This window comes from Agelaius phoeniceus, chromosome 2 (genome assembly GCF_051311805.1).
Source record: "Agelaius phoeniceus isolate bAgePho1 chromosome 2, bAgePho1.hap1, whole genome shotgun sequence".
Lineage (NCBI taxonomy): Eukaryota > Metazoa > Chordata > Aves > Passeriformes > Icteridae > Agelaius > Agelaius phoeniceus.
The window spans coordinates 34,928,222-34,942,595 of NC_135266.1; the positions used below are offsets into that span (position 1 = coordinate 34,928,222).

Sequence of the window (14,374 nt, forward strand, 5' to 3'; positions counted from 1 at the left end):
AACACCTTCCTTGCAAAATCAATTCATTCTCTTCTAGTCAAATAAACACACTCCCAGCTAAGAGTTGGAATAATCTGCCCTGATTGTATACACAAAAATGGACTAGCATAGCTCATCACCTCATGGAATCAGTAGGAAATATTCTTTGATAGAACAGGGAAAAATAAATAGCAAAAATGGTCAGTTCTGAACTTACAACTTCTCTGAATTAAACTTACTTTAAAAATCACAATACAGCAGAAAACTTTGTTTTCTTTGTCTTGTCTAAAGTTTTCTTGTTTTACTTACTTTACTTATTTTACCAACTGCAAAGTCCACAACATTAAAAGACCTTGTCTTCACACAAATCTCTCCTTTCTGGTTGATGCATGTTTACACAATGCAGTGACTCAGAAAGGAATATTTTGTTTTGTTTTGTTTGGAGTTTTAGAGATCACTTGTGAGATTCTCTTGCTGTTTCCAGAAACATTTTCTGCTTCCACCATTTCTCATGACCACTTCAATCAGATGTTGAATAGATAGTATGAGATTTGTATGAACAGCCAATCTTCAAAAAGTCTTGATCTAGCAGACAGGGCTTGGAAACCATTGTAGCATTATGAAACATTAATTTCATTTTAACCCAAGTGGACCTCAATATTAGTTCATGTTTTCTGAGATGCTCTAATTTTACTGGTCTGAAGATCAGTTTTTTTAGAGACAAACTACAAGATACTGTTTTGTGTCTGTGATCCAAAGCTAATTTTAAGAGTTGCATGTTGTCAGAGCAGAAGTTATTTGGCTCAGACAAACTCCCATATCAGCTGTTTGATCTGTTGGAATATTGTCCACCTCATGAGAAGGTACACTTGCATGCAGATAAAAAAGGCATGTCATCTCTATAGGTCTTCTAACACGAATTCCTTCAAACATTTCTGCAGTTGAATGTTCTCATCTCTCTTCTCTTCTGGTGTTCCCAGAGTAACCTCTGAGTTCATCTCCATTTGCATTGACATATGTTGCTGTTGGATAAAAATTACATTATGCACAAAATGCACATTCACTGGTATTCAAAATTCTGTGCATTTCTACAAGCACTCAACTTATTTGGCATATACTCTGTTGAACTGGAATACAAAGATTATATTAATTACTCTCTCAATCTACAAGTTACTCACAGGCAAACTTACTTAGTTGTTCTGAGCCTTAATTTTATTTCTTGTCACTCTCCAGGCTGATATGACCATTGTGCCATCAGCAATTGCTTGAATCAAAAGACCACAGTGTTGTCTCAGTAATTTGTTGCTATCATGCAGACAGTAACTCCCAAGCTATGCTGAAGTCTTCTGTCAAAGGTTTATTCAGTGTTTGTAATAGTTAAGGGGCAGAAATAAATTCTTTCAATGTCAGCAACATTAAATATAGTTTTTTGGTGATTATATTTTGAATACAAAGACCCCTACATAGCAGTTTACACAGTTCTAACACGAAGGGTGATACAGAATATAAAGCTGATGGTTATGATTCTTTGTTCTTCTAGCCCATATTCATAGCCACAATGGGTATTATCAATTAATTTGCTCACAATTACTGGTAAAAATGGGTGAGAAGGACTTCAGCACAGAAGAGGTGATAAATATACTCTTTAACCAGCTGAGCTCAGGGTCAACATGGCACTTTTAGCATCCAATTTGGTCAAATTATATTGACCAGAAGTGTCATAGAAATTATTCTGAATCCTGAGAATATGAGACTTGGCCTCAGGCCAGTTCTGGACCTCTTGAGCTTTTCTGAGAGGATGAGTGCAGTGAAGAGGAGGAGCTGCTCTGGGACCCAGCCCAAGGCTTGTGGAATGAACTCCAGGGGCAAGTTCAAAACACTTCAATCTTTCAATTTGTCATTTGATTATATAGAATATGCACATAATTTTCCCCATAAATTCATCTTCAGAAGATAAGATTAAACAAAATAACCCATTCCTCTTGTCTCACAACTCAAATTATGACTACTGGATTGAGATGATCGTGGTTACTGTCAATGACATAGGTATATTATTAAAAAATGCCCCAAAACACAATATTGGAAGGCATGCATCTTTCTCTTGGGAAAGAAATCAGCATAAGAAAACAGACTGGAAATTACTAGTTAAATTGCTGAATGCTCTACTAGATTTTGATATTGCAGTGTAAGTATAATAATATGGCAGGATAGAGTAAAATTTACAGAAATCCTGCAGAGGCTCTGAACAAATATTTTGAGCACACAGATCAGAGGAAATCCTCATTACAGTTTCCTTTTTCAATGGTGCTTTCCACCAAAAAATCATAATTTGGGCACACCTGTGCCTTCTCATGTGTTGCAGAACCGGGTAAGAAGCAATCTTACTGTCCCTTCTAGCACACAGTTCACTGTGTTGCTTTTCTGGAGTTACACAGATCTAAACTACTGCCTGACTAGCACATTTTTCCTTGCAACTCACACAGTGACAGCAATGAGAAACCCTGAATGTGCAAGCCAAGGAGCTCCATAAACAACAGTGTCCAAATACTGTAAATATTTAGCCCTTGTTTTGCCAAGTTGACTAAAGACTTGTAATGTGGCATGAGATAAGCAAGCACCTGAGCTCACAGTGCATCAGCTCTTCCAAAGTAAACACCTCTGCTTGTGGCTTTGTCCTGAAGCAGGGGCACAGCTGTGGTAGATTACATTGCGTGCATTGTGCAGCCTCCTCCTTCCTGCTAGAAGAATCTGCACATTTGCTACTGCAGAGCCAATGACTTCCAGATCACCACAAAAAGTTCCCCTTGATAGCTGGCTGACATGCTTACATGTATAACATCCCATAACTGACTATTCCTCAGGGACTCGGGGTGATCACTCCTTAAAATGTTGTTCCACTGAGTGTGGATATGCTGAAACACCTTGGAGCACACAGGACATTTTAGTCCCCTGGGGATTTTCTCCATCCTGTCTACTGACATCAGTCCTGTAACCTCCACAAGCTATTCCGTTCTCACAACAAATGCTGTACATACCTTTTCCCTCTTTTTTTGTTTTATTTTGTTTTGTTTTAGTTAGATGCTGCTCCAAATGCAATGCTGTACCATCCAATTGCAAGTAATGTCATGCGTGTCAGTGTGGTGAGAGAAAAAAGAGAAACAAGACACCCTACCTGGTGGTGAGTCTCATCTGCTAACCACGCTTTGATATTATTTGAAGGATGAGGAACAGGTGTGGTTAAAACTTCCAGGCATCTGTACCTGCAAGACAGTGATACAGGCACGCTACTATTCTGGTCTGCAGGAACAGATCAGACATTAATAAGATATATATTTGTAATATATATTCCAGTTCCAAGACAGGCATCTGCTATTTCTAAATAGTAGATTTAGAAGATTGTAGTAGATTTAGTAGATTTAGTAGATTTTTTTTTCTTTCTTTTCACTGTAGACACTTTTTTCAACATTTTCACTAGCTCTTCTTTAGCCTAACTGGTTTTTAACCTGCAAGAGTTTTAAAAGGACTGGATATAGATAAAAAACCTATGATTTCTACACAAATAATATTTCCAAGCAAAGTGAGAACTTGTGGCATGCAGCTGTGTCTGTAGCTTAAAAAATTATTCCTATGTACTCTTTCCATAGTTAAAAAATTGATAATTTCTTTTATAAAAATCAGGAATAACGATTAGTCACTAATTAAATAATAAGTTTACTTTTAATAGAAGCTCTACTTACATACTGCACCTTCCAAATACTAAGGTATCTTGAGTCATCATCCTATCCTGGACAAGTTTATTTCTCAGTTCAAGAAAGCCTTTGCTGCCACTGGCAGCTGTCAATAGGGAAGCTGTGTTGCCATGCAGAAAGGTAGTGGCATAGAGAGAGTTAGCAGCATTAACTGCTGGTGGGTGCAGGGCCACTACTATCCCTTTGCTCTACTATTGGTATTAATAGTACAGCAAAGGAAATTCATTCCACCAGCCTGACTTCCCTTTTTTATTTCTAGTAAAGTCTAGTTTAGAGTGAATGACTACTGTCATAACACCCATGGATTATGAAATGAAATTGGACAGCATGACATGAAGTTAATCTCTGGCCTGATTAATAGAGGTGGCCTTGAATGCAGAATCTGTGAAAGCATGGAGTAGAGTCACACTGAAGATAGAGTGGCAGTTGTCAGAGTAAGATTAAAAATGTCATTTATAGTTGCAGAAATACATCAGAGAGTAGAGTGTGAGACTGGATCTGTGGGGACTGTGGTAGGAGCTGTAAGAGAAGAATTACAGGTGTCAGTATCTTACACTAGGTCATAACATCAAGCACTAGTTTGTTAGAACAATAGTTGGAAAGGAACAATTAACTGCTTCTTGAGAAAATCTGTGTTTGACTTTTATCCATTGTATGGTTTACTCTCATCCTGACCCCTCTTCCACCAGAAATTTATACAATCATCAAAAATGTACACTACCTTCTACATGCATATATCAGCAGACCTCCAAGGAAAACCAGAAGACAAAATAATGTGAGGCTTAACAATAGGATGTCCACTGTCTTTTCTTAAAAAAAAAAAGGAAAAGGAAAAAGAAAAAGAAAAAGGGAAAAGTAATGTTAATTATATGGGAGAGGCTAGGATAGTTAATAAATTGATGAATTGCATATGGACTGATAAATATCGCTCTATTTCTGCTATTCCTGAACTGTCACAGATTTAAAGAAATATTTCCTGGAGACTTTTTTAGGGGAAAAGGGCTTCTGACTTCAGCACTGTTCCTTCCTCCCCTTCATCCTTCTAGCCCTCAGCCTTGCTGCTGTCTTTGCCCAGCACTTCCCCTTGCTTCCTTCCATTCCCTCCTTTTCCTTGAATTCTGCTCTCATATCCTGGGCATGGCCTGTCCTGCCACTGGGTATTTCCACACAGCCTTGACTCCTCTGGACCTGAAACCCTCTGTCCATCTGCTCTTGGTGTTTCTGCTGCTGCTCCTGAGCTCCTACTGCTGCTACCTCCCATCTCCACACACCATGGGTCCCCCTCTTCTGCCTCCTCACCACTTCACAGCTGCAACTGATTTAAGGCAAGATGGAAATAAAAGCATTTTGTCAAGCAAAATATTCTTTTTGATTCTAGCAGCAGCATTTGGTTTCTATTATACTTACCTTTTTAACCCTGCTTGGCATAGTCCTAAAGAAATGGCATCAATACATATTTTTACTGTTCAACAAATACTACTACTCTGTACCTTGCATTTCTTCCTCCAAAATACCCAAAATAGCAATGTATTTGGTTGACTCAGAAATTATTTCTGGGAAATTTTATTTCTTGTTTAATATCTAGCTTCAGAACCACAATTAGTTTGGACTAGTTTTAACTAAGTATTTTGAAGAAAAACAGGCAAGGACAGCTCTTAAAATATTTATAGTCTGAGGCCAGTTAACCAGTGGTGTTAGGATCAATCTAGATTAAAAATCAAAGTATAAAAGAATGAAAGTTCTGAGTTTGAACCTATTTATTCCCACAAATTTCATATGAAACCAAGAAAAGCACTCAGAAACTTGTGGGCAGAATTTATAAGAATATGCCTTATCTTCTTTAGGTACAAAACTACTCTTTATTCACTTTAAGATGAAAAGGAAGTTACTTTCTTCTTGCTGTCTGAGGTGAAGGCTCAGAAAACTTATTCTGAACCACCTCTGGACTGTGTAGTAGAATTTTTTTTAGTTTGTGGTAATTTCTCTGCATCATTCTGCTAACCCTACATCGTGCACACACCCAGGAGAAGAGGAAGTCCTGTTCTTATCATCAACTGAACCACAAAGGGGTTTGCTTCTCCTGCTTTCTTACTTCTTGCATTTTGGAGAGCAGCAAGAAAAAGCACATATATTCTTTTGGGTAGACCATTTCATGGTGTTTTTTGTTTTTTGTTTTTTTTTTCAGATGCAAATGGTTTAAGTTTGACAGAAATAACAGAACTTTGAAACCAAAACTAGTGGCTTGGTTTGCAAAAATGCAGAACACTTCTGATTTACTACAAACTTCAAAGTGATCTCTGAATGCTCATCAGCTCTAAAAATTAGACCAATTATTTCAAGTTTCTACATATGAATAAAGCTGATTAAACATTTCTTTTTTTAGCAGAAAGTTTTTATAGTAAACAGCTCAGTTCAGGTTAAATTGTGAAGGTTTTTTTCGAGGGCATATGCTAATTCCAAAGGAGAATTAATGTTTTCCTCATGAGAAAATTAGCAAATTCTTTTCATGTCAAAGGAACATTTCAGAACAAATATTTTAGTTATGTTTTGAATTATGTTATTTCATCTTGATGTTTCGGCTTTTTTTTAAATGAAGGCTTTTTTTTTTTAATTAAGGCTAAAATGCCTTTTTAAAATGCATTCTTGAAGAAATGTTGCACATTTCCTAGATGAAACAGTAGAATGTCAAGGAGAAGCAAACAGAAAGCAGGTCATGCCATGCTTCTTCAAGAATTTCAGTAGAAAGACATCCTGTAACACCAGAAAAATAGACACATTTCAAAACAAAAATATTGAATGGATGTGATTTTTTCAGGTTACTTTCATAATGTCCATTTATACATCTTTCCAATTAGAAACAGATAGAATAATTTCCACAGAATACAAAGTAAAATGGACAGAAAAATTTGTCTCAGCATGAAAGGAGGTATGTAAAGAGATTTGGCTGAGCACCTGACCCTCCAATGGAATAACTGCATATATTAATTTTATAAAAACCACTGATCCTTTCTGAGTAGGAAGGAGGGAAGGAGGGGAAATGCTGCACCACATGTGCAGCATGCTCCAGGATAAATCATCCTGCTGCACTGAACACATGCAGATATTACAGCTCATGTGCCATGGGGGTCTTGTCCATCATAAACTTTTCTGAAGTGGAGAAAACATGCTGTGATTCTCAAACCTCAGCAACAGCTGTGAAGGAAGCTGGGAAAGCAGCAGTGTTGAAAACAGCTAAAGGAGACTGCAGATGCTGAGAGAAAGGTTTGGTAAGCTGGAACCAGAATGGGCGACTGCTCAACTCCATTTCCTTCTTCTGCTGAAAGGCTGGCAGGGAACAAATAAATCTACATGCCTCCTCCCAGAGGGCCTCTTCTGATTTCCCCTATCTACACATCAGATGTGGCAGCCTGATGCCAGACTGGGCTGACCCCTCCTAGGCCATGCAGTGGTCTTAGACTCTCTCTGTCTTTAGTGAGAAGAAAGGAGAATCTCTAAAGAGGAATTCAAGACTCTTATGGCCTGAAAATTTCTCTCCTTCACCACAATGAAAATAAAGGGCAATTAAGGTTTCTCTCTCCAGATATTTCACAAGTGGAATGCTTTTGAAATTAAATGGAGGAATTTAGGCCAAAAAAGGTTTCAGCAGACCAGTGGGATACAATAAGGCATCTGATAGAGCAGGAATCCAGTATCCAGTAAACTCTATAACTGAATTTACGTTCAACCTATTTCAAAAAAATAACATCTCACCTGGCATTTCCTGTCCTCAGATAAATAGGGATTTGAAGCTCAAAGATCAATAGGACATATTCCTATCCAAAATACAGTCTGTTTTATTAAATAATGACACTCACCTTGTTCTGTTTTACTACCCATAGTACTGTACTTTTTTTTTTGCATGCTGACACACAAGTTTTTCTCTATAAATACAGCCTCACACCACTGTACTACTTCCCCTCTGCCTACACTGATGGTAGAAAGCTTCTGCATGTGGAGACATTTTTCTCATCATGGAAAGTACACCAGTGTTAGGGGTTTTCTTTATAGAGGTTGAAGGAAAAGTACTGCAATACTTTTGTTTACTTTGTTTTTGCAATGCTCTTGTTTACTTTGTGCTCGAGTGAAATGTTGGGGCCAGAGCACATACATTTAAATAAGAGCTAAACCATTTCCTATCACTGTCAGATAAGAAATTATTCCATCAGTGTAATAAGGGACATTTTGGACTTAGTCCTTAAAGACCATATGGTTTGATGAATGGTAGGACTTTTGTGGATTTCTTGGCTTACTAACTCCAGTTGAAAGTATTTTTAGACATGTGTGGGCTGTCCTTTGCAGGGCAAGGCAACAAGGTGGAGGGATGACGGTGTAAGGCCCTAGTCAGCTGCTAACCATTATTATTTCCTAAAGGCTGTCAAGAGTCAGGACAACAGTTCTCTAAAAAGCAGGGAATTAGAACTCAGACTAAGGACTCTGCTTCCCTACAGCAGAGCTGTGTGAGCCTGGTGTGTGCCATGGACCCCCAGGTACAGTTCTGCCCCAACACCAGCCTGGAGCAGAAAAGAGGCAATAATGAAGTAAATATATCGAATGGTAATAACATAACCCATGAAAAGAGTAATGAGTAGTAAGTACCTAACTTACCATCATGAATAAACACCGGTTCACTCCACTCACTCCAGATCTTGTTTGCTATGCAAATCTCTTTCTTTACCCTCACTTGTGCTGCACATCTTTTTGCTGGCTTATGAAATGGATACTTATAGTTCTCTGCAGTGACATTTGCAATCTATCAAGAGAGGTTTAGGGGATTGTTTTAAAATATTTTGCATTGCAGTTCAAACAGATATAAACTAGGGATGTCAAATACTACTATTTACATCTCTAACTAGTAGGAAGAGATTTTCAGAACAAGTTCTTATGTCCAGATACAATTGACTCTCATCAGATGTGTGTTAAAACTCAGAACTGAACATGAAAAGAGACTGGAACTGATAAGATACAAGGAGGTATCATTTATGGCAGGACATTAGGAATTTGAAAACACTGATTCCCCTTTCATTTTTTATCACACCACATATAGGATAAACACAGTAACTATGGAACTGCAAGTTTCAAGATTTTGGTGTGGGTAGTCTGCTACACTTGCTTCTCTGTTAGAATAAAATCTTTCATTTTTCACCTGAAGAATATCCATTGTTTTTGTGGCTATCCTGAAATATCTTTAATTGTGCCTATGAAAAAAAAAAAGAACATCACTTCAACAGATCAAGCCCAAACATGGAGTGGTGGAATTTAAAGAAGAGGGATCTTTAAACAATCCCTAATCACTTTTAAATACTGAAGCAAACTTCTATAAATAAACAATGTTAGAAATTTTAGAAGTAATAAGAAAGAGAGAAAAATCTTGCTTGTAGAAGTTAAAAGTGATGTTAAAAGGCTGCAAAGAAGTAGAACATATGAATCTCATACATGGAGAAACATGGAATCTTTGCTTCCTTGTTGTTAGGAAAGCATGATCTGTTCTCTTCATACTGACTGATGTGGTGTGGATTTGACTCTGTGCACCGTGTCAGTTCTTTCTCTTCCCTTTAAGGCTTTTCCAGTTCTGGTGTTTATTAATATTTTGTGGTACCCAAAGCACAATATGAAACTTCAGGGGAAACCCAACATCTAGACGGGCAAGTTAGTCACAACCTGCATCTTACATGTGACATGCTGGTCATATACACTTAAATAACATTTGACCTTTTCCTAACACAAAATGGTTGACTTAGTTTGTGGTTCAATGCAATCCACAGGCCTTCTTTCTTCTGTGATGACTCCTATATTTTAATTGCTTGTTTTGTGTTGACATATTTGACCTGAATTTCCTAATCATAGGATTTTCCTTATTACTGAGATTTGGCTTGTTGATTTCAGACTTAACCAGAATTTCAAATTCTAATCTTGTTTTCCATGGTACTTGACAACCTTTCCTAGCTTTCAGACAATATTCTCTTTCTATAACAAAAAAAGTCAATACAGTCTATGTGATAATAGTGTACAATTCAAATTTAATATAGAAGACAAAAACTCCTTCACTTCAATGCAAGCCTGACTCTGAAAGATTTCATAAAATGTATTGATTTTTCATTTTTCTCAGAAAGACAAATTGTATTGTTTATTAAAGACAATGGGATTTCTTTAAAGTTTGTTTGAGATTAAATTCTGTTAAGTTTGAGGGATGCCTTGTTTTTGTGGAAGTTGATTACCTTATGATCTGTTATTTTCACTTGGTACAAAAAACACTTCTTCCTTGCTGAACCAATAGTAGGTGGAGGTTTCCAATGAATTTTAATACTTTTGTTTTCAAGGGAAACTGAGACGTTGATTGGCGGGTTCAGCTTTTCTGAAAAATAAAGAGTGCAGAGAGACCTTCTGTACCTCATGCTTTTTCTTGTATTGATACAGATGTAAAACAAATGAAAGTACATCAGTCCTTAAAATACACAGCTGAGTGTTATGGAGTTTGCCACGCCCAAGGACATTCTAGCGAGTGACACATTTTCTTTGAAATTGCAGTTCAGTAAGTACCTCAAAATAAAGGGACGTAGTTGGAGTTTCCCATGTATCTTTCTAGGAAAGGCAGAAAGAGGGAAGGAGAAGAAGGCCCTCTCCAGAGTCAGTGTTGGTGTTGAGGAGACCTTGAGGCTGCTACTGGCTCCACGTCTTGTAGGATACATGTGTTTTGTATACCCTCAGTCCTTGTATTATTACTTTTAAAAAATGGAATTTCATGTCTCAAAGAGGGGTTACAGAGGGGACACTTATAAAGGCTTCATAGAATCTTAGAAGGGTTTGGATTTTAAGGGGCCTTAAGGACTACCTAGTTCCAAACCCCCTGCATGGACAGGGCCACCTCCCATTACAGCAGGTCGCTCAAACCTCCATTGAACATGTCCTTGAACACTTCCAGGGATGGGGCATCCACAATTTCCCAGAACAACCTGTTGCCCAGAGAATTGTCTGATTCAATATGTGAAGATTTCTGCAGATGCTTATATCTCTCTTTCTCTCTCCTATAGAGGAGCAAGCAAGCACTTGCTGTGGAGGAAGTACAGTATTGGACATTTGAGTCCCCAGGATTTCAGCTCATGTATATATTCACCTTATATCTGGACTCATATAAGCAAGCCTATAGTTATTCTTTAGCATGGCAAGTGTTAGAGCACTGCTGCTGAGTGTGTGCTCAGTACCCAGGCATTCTCAGTCCTTCTCAGCTGCTGCTGGATTTCTATGAAAGGAAGAACTCCAGCTGGAATTTTCTGAAAAATCCCTCCCAGCAGAGGCAGAAGTGCATGGCAAGCTTCTGCAGACAGGGTCGCTGAGGTCTGGGGATGACAGGGCTGCACTCTGAGAAAAGCCAGAGAGGGTGAGTGGCAGCAGAACAGGTCCCTGCAGCTGCTGTGCTTGCTCTAGCAGCCTTTGAGGGTGGGGGCACACCATGAGCCCTAAAGAGACATGAGCCATGAGAAGAGGAAGAAGCAGGGGTTTTATGTTTAGTCTCTAAAATACTGCTGCCAGACCATTCTCCCTTCTGTAAGGATGTCAAGAATAGGCAGCAATTTCATTTCATCCTTTTGTCATATGTCAGATTATAGCTGGCTCTGATTGCAGTGAAAAGCAGTGAAAAGCTTTAGGTAAAGCAAAAAATTTTAATGTCTTAGAAAAGGTTAGATGAGATCTAACTCAGAATAAATATTTAGTGTTTTAAATTAAACTTTTATCATCCCTTGAGCTATGACTGATTCCCAGGTTACAGGTCTGGAAGACAATCAACATGTTAAAGACTTAAAAGGCATTTGAATCTGCAATCTTTGCTAAATTTCAGGTGAATTTCTTACCCATGAGATTAATTCAAACTTCCCAGAGAAGTTAGGAAAAGTAATTTTATATGATCATTCAAAACTGTTGATAATTAAAAATAACTGCCAAGATATTTTTAACTTAAAAAATAAATAAAAATTCTACTAATGTTTGAGAATATTCATGTTCTTAAATTCAGGTTATAAGTGAGACTTGTGACTATTTCTGTTCTTTTTCTTAATCACACTTGCTCAGCATTATAAAAAAGGATAGAAAACAAAAAAAAAATGGAGAAACAAGGGTGCAATGCTTATAAATTTTTTCCTCACATTAGCCTATATTTTCTTTTAATTAAAATTATAGATAAACAATGTTATTAAATCAGACAAAAAAATTTAAAAATACTTCAGCCCTAATCCATTTTGTTTTATCTTTGTGCAACATTCACACTAAGATGAATGCCTAAATAGTTAGAATTAATATTATGACTATGTCACACCAATTTCCTTTTTTGCTTTTCACGAAGTAACCAATAAATAACATTTTATAATATACAATAATAGACAATATTTACCTATTTTCTGAGGTGTGAAAGCTTTGAAATAAGACAGTCCTCTTGAAATATTTCTCAAATTTCTCACAGTTATGTTTAAATTTATTTTCCTTGATGGTTGGAAATGTATTTCTTTCATATAGCATCCAATATTTTTCTTCCTTACATTTTTTATATATTGCTGGCATGCAAAAACCTTTCCTACATGTCTGTGAGAAGGAAATATAAGACTTTTTAAAATCAAAGACTTAGGTCCAAAATCATGGTTTCATACTTATTTTGCTAAACATCCTTTACCTGTATGAGGTAAAGACCTGGATATCTTCAGGAGCTTCTGCTTTGATGTGCCAGGTGCAATTGAAAAAAGAAATGTTATATATGATGCATGAAAGATTCTGAATGTAAACTGCAACAAAGAAATGGTAAAAAGAAAGAGTCATGTTGATTGTGCATTGATTTCCTAATAACAACATGATGGTTGCCTTTACAAACCCATTATATTGGCTTATTTCTAGAAGCATGAAAAAGTACTATCTGAGAAAAAATAGGCCTTTCTGCTTTGTAGACTGTGAAAATTGGGAAGCACATCTACTACTGACACCAAAGCCTTACTGACCCACTTAAAAACAAATTAAAATCTCTGATCTTTTAAGAATTGCTGAAATCATGTGATACAGAAGGCAATCTTTAGGATACATGAGTTTCTAGAGAAATGAAAAGAGTGTTTGGATCATACTGACATCTTGCTCAGCAGAGCCGGAGTTTTCTGAATCTGAACACATCTAATAAAGGAAATAATTCTGCAATATCTCAAGGTATTATGAACCATATTCTTAACATATCTGAACAAAAACATAAAAAGTAGCAGAAGATAATAATGAGATTTCAGAAATTCTCCAAAACAGGAAATTATCATAAATGCTTGGATATCCTAACAACAAGCAGGAAATAGCTGACCTGGAGGTGCCTTGTAAGTAAGTTCTGTCCAGTCACTCTCCTTAATTATGTCTTCTGTTTCTTTTGCAAAAAGTTGTGTCTTAACTTTAGCATTAAAACCAGAGTGTAATTGAAGATGTATTTTCTTTTCCTTCTCTTGCAGTCTTTCCTAGGAGGGGGAAGAAGAAACTCCGTGAAGGTAGACAGTTCTAAGTATTGAAAGGGAAATTATGCAAACTTATCTACTGAATAATATGATATATTATTTCACTTTACACTATGTGCAACTTCTGAAGGACTTACTTTCCTTTCCTTAGTGGTATTGAAGAACTTATAACTCAAAATATACTTCACGGTGTATTTCTTGGTTTCTTCTTTTGTCAGGTTATTGTCCCAGGACAAAATAACTCTTGAATCATCCTTGGTGGCCCACATAACATTATGCAGCCTAAGTGCATCTGCAATTACAATGATATTACATAGAGAGAGGATCCCCCACTGTGTACACTAAGGAATTGTTTCTCAGCAAGGCTTGCATGCCCAGTAGCTCTACCAGGACTTCTGTTCTTGCATGGAGCAGGAATTTCTGAGCTTGGCTGAATATGACTTTCAGCAATTTGAATCATGCTGCTCTTTGCAGCTCTCAAAATTAATTGATTCACTTTTGCCTGTCTTGAACACCTCTCCTACTGCAGGTCTCTGTTTCTCCCTATGGGCCATAGAAAGTGCCTCTATTTCTCCCTATGGGCCATTGAAAGTTCAGATTGGAGATCTGGGAAGGTTAGCATAGGATGAACTGTTAATAGCCTACTTACCCTTTATGTCTTCTTTTCCACTTGCCAGGATTGTGGAAAACAGTTTCTTATGTTGGAAAAAGCTTAATATCAGCAGGGCACGAATGACTGTCACACATGCCATAGCAAATGTTTTGGGCCACAGGTCTGAGGGAACTGGAGACTCTTTAGTTATAAGCTTGGTTGAAAAAGTAGTTAGAACATGATGTTTTCATTTTGCACCTGTGAAATATTAGGAAAGGGTCACCTAGATGCTTAAAAGGTGTCTAAAGTACAAAAGGTAAATATGAAATGACATATCTTTGACAGGTCTTGTTGACTGGTGCCTGCTGTTGCCAGGATGTTTGTACTCAAGCCCACTCTTTGACAGGGAGCCAGGGCCAGAGAGAATGTGTGCCATAGAGCACTGGTTCTGAGTGACAGCACAGCTTTGATTGCAAGCCAACAGCACAGATATGACACTACTGACACTGCAAGCGTTCAGGCAGGGCCCCCCTGACATAACCATGGCTTGA

The 14,374-nt window shown here is 37.4% G+C and overlaps 1 protein-coding gene across 1 annotated transcript; it reads right to left on the reverse strand.

Moving 5' to 3' along the window:
• Positions 1–844: 844 nt before the first annotated feature.
• On the reverse strand, positions 845–13,983 carry LOC129117619 (interleukin-5 receptor subunit alpha-like). Its single transcript, XM_054628370.2, has 10 exons — positions 13,881–13,983; positions 13,369–13,523; positions 13,087–13,234; positions 12,427–12,535; positions 12,151–12,338; positions 9,983–10,119; positions 8,373–8,517; positions 4,450–4,537; positions 3,152–3,239; positions 845–1,001 (listed from the first exon to the last, which is right to left on the reverse strand). Exons 1-10 carry the CDS (start codon positions 13,981–13,983, stop codon positions 879–881), a joined length of 1,284 nt encoding a protein of 427 aa, XP_054484345.2. The 3' UTR covers positions 845–878.
• Positions 13,984–14,374: the final 391 nt, after the last annotated feature.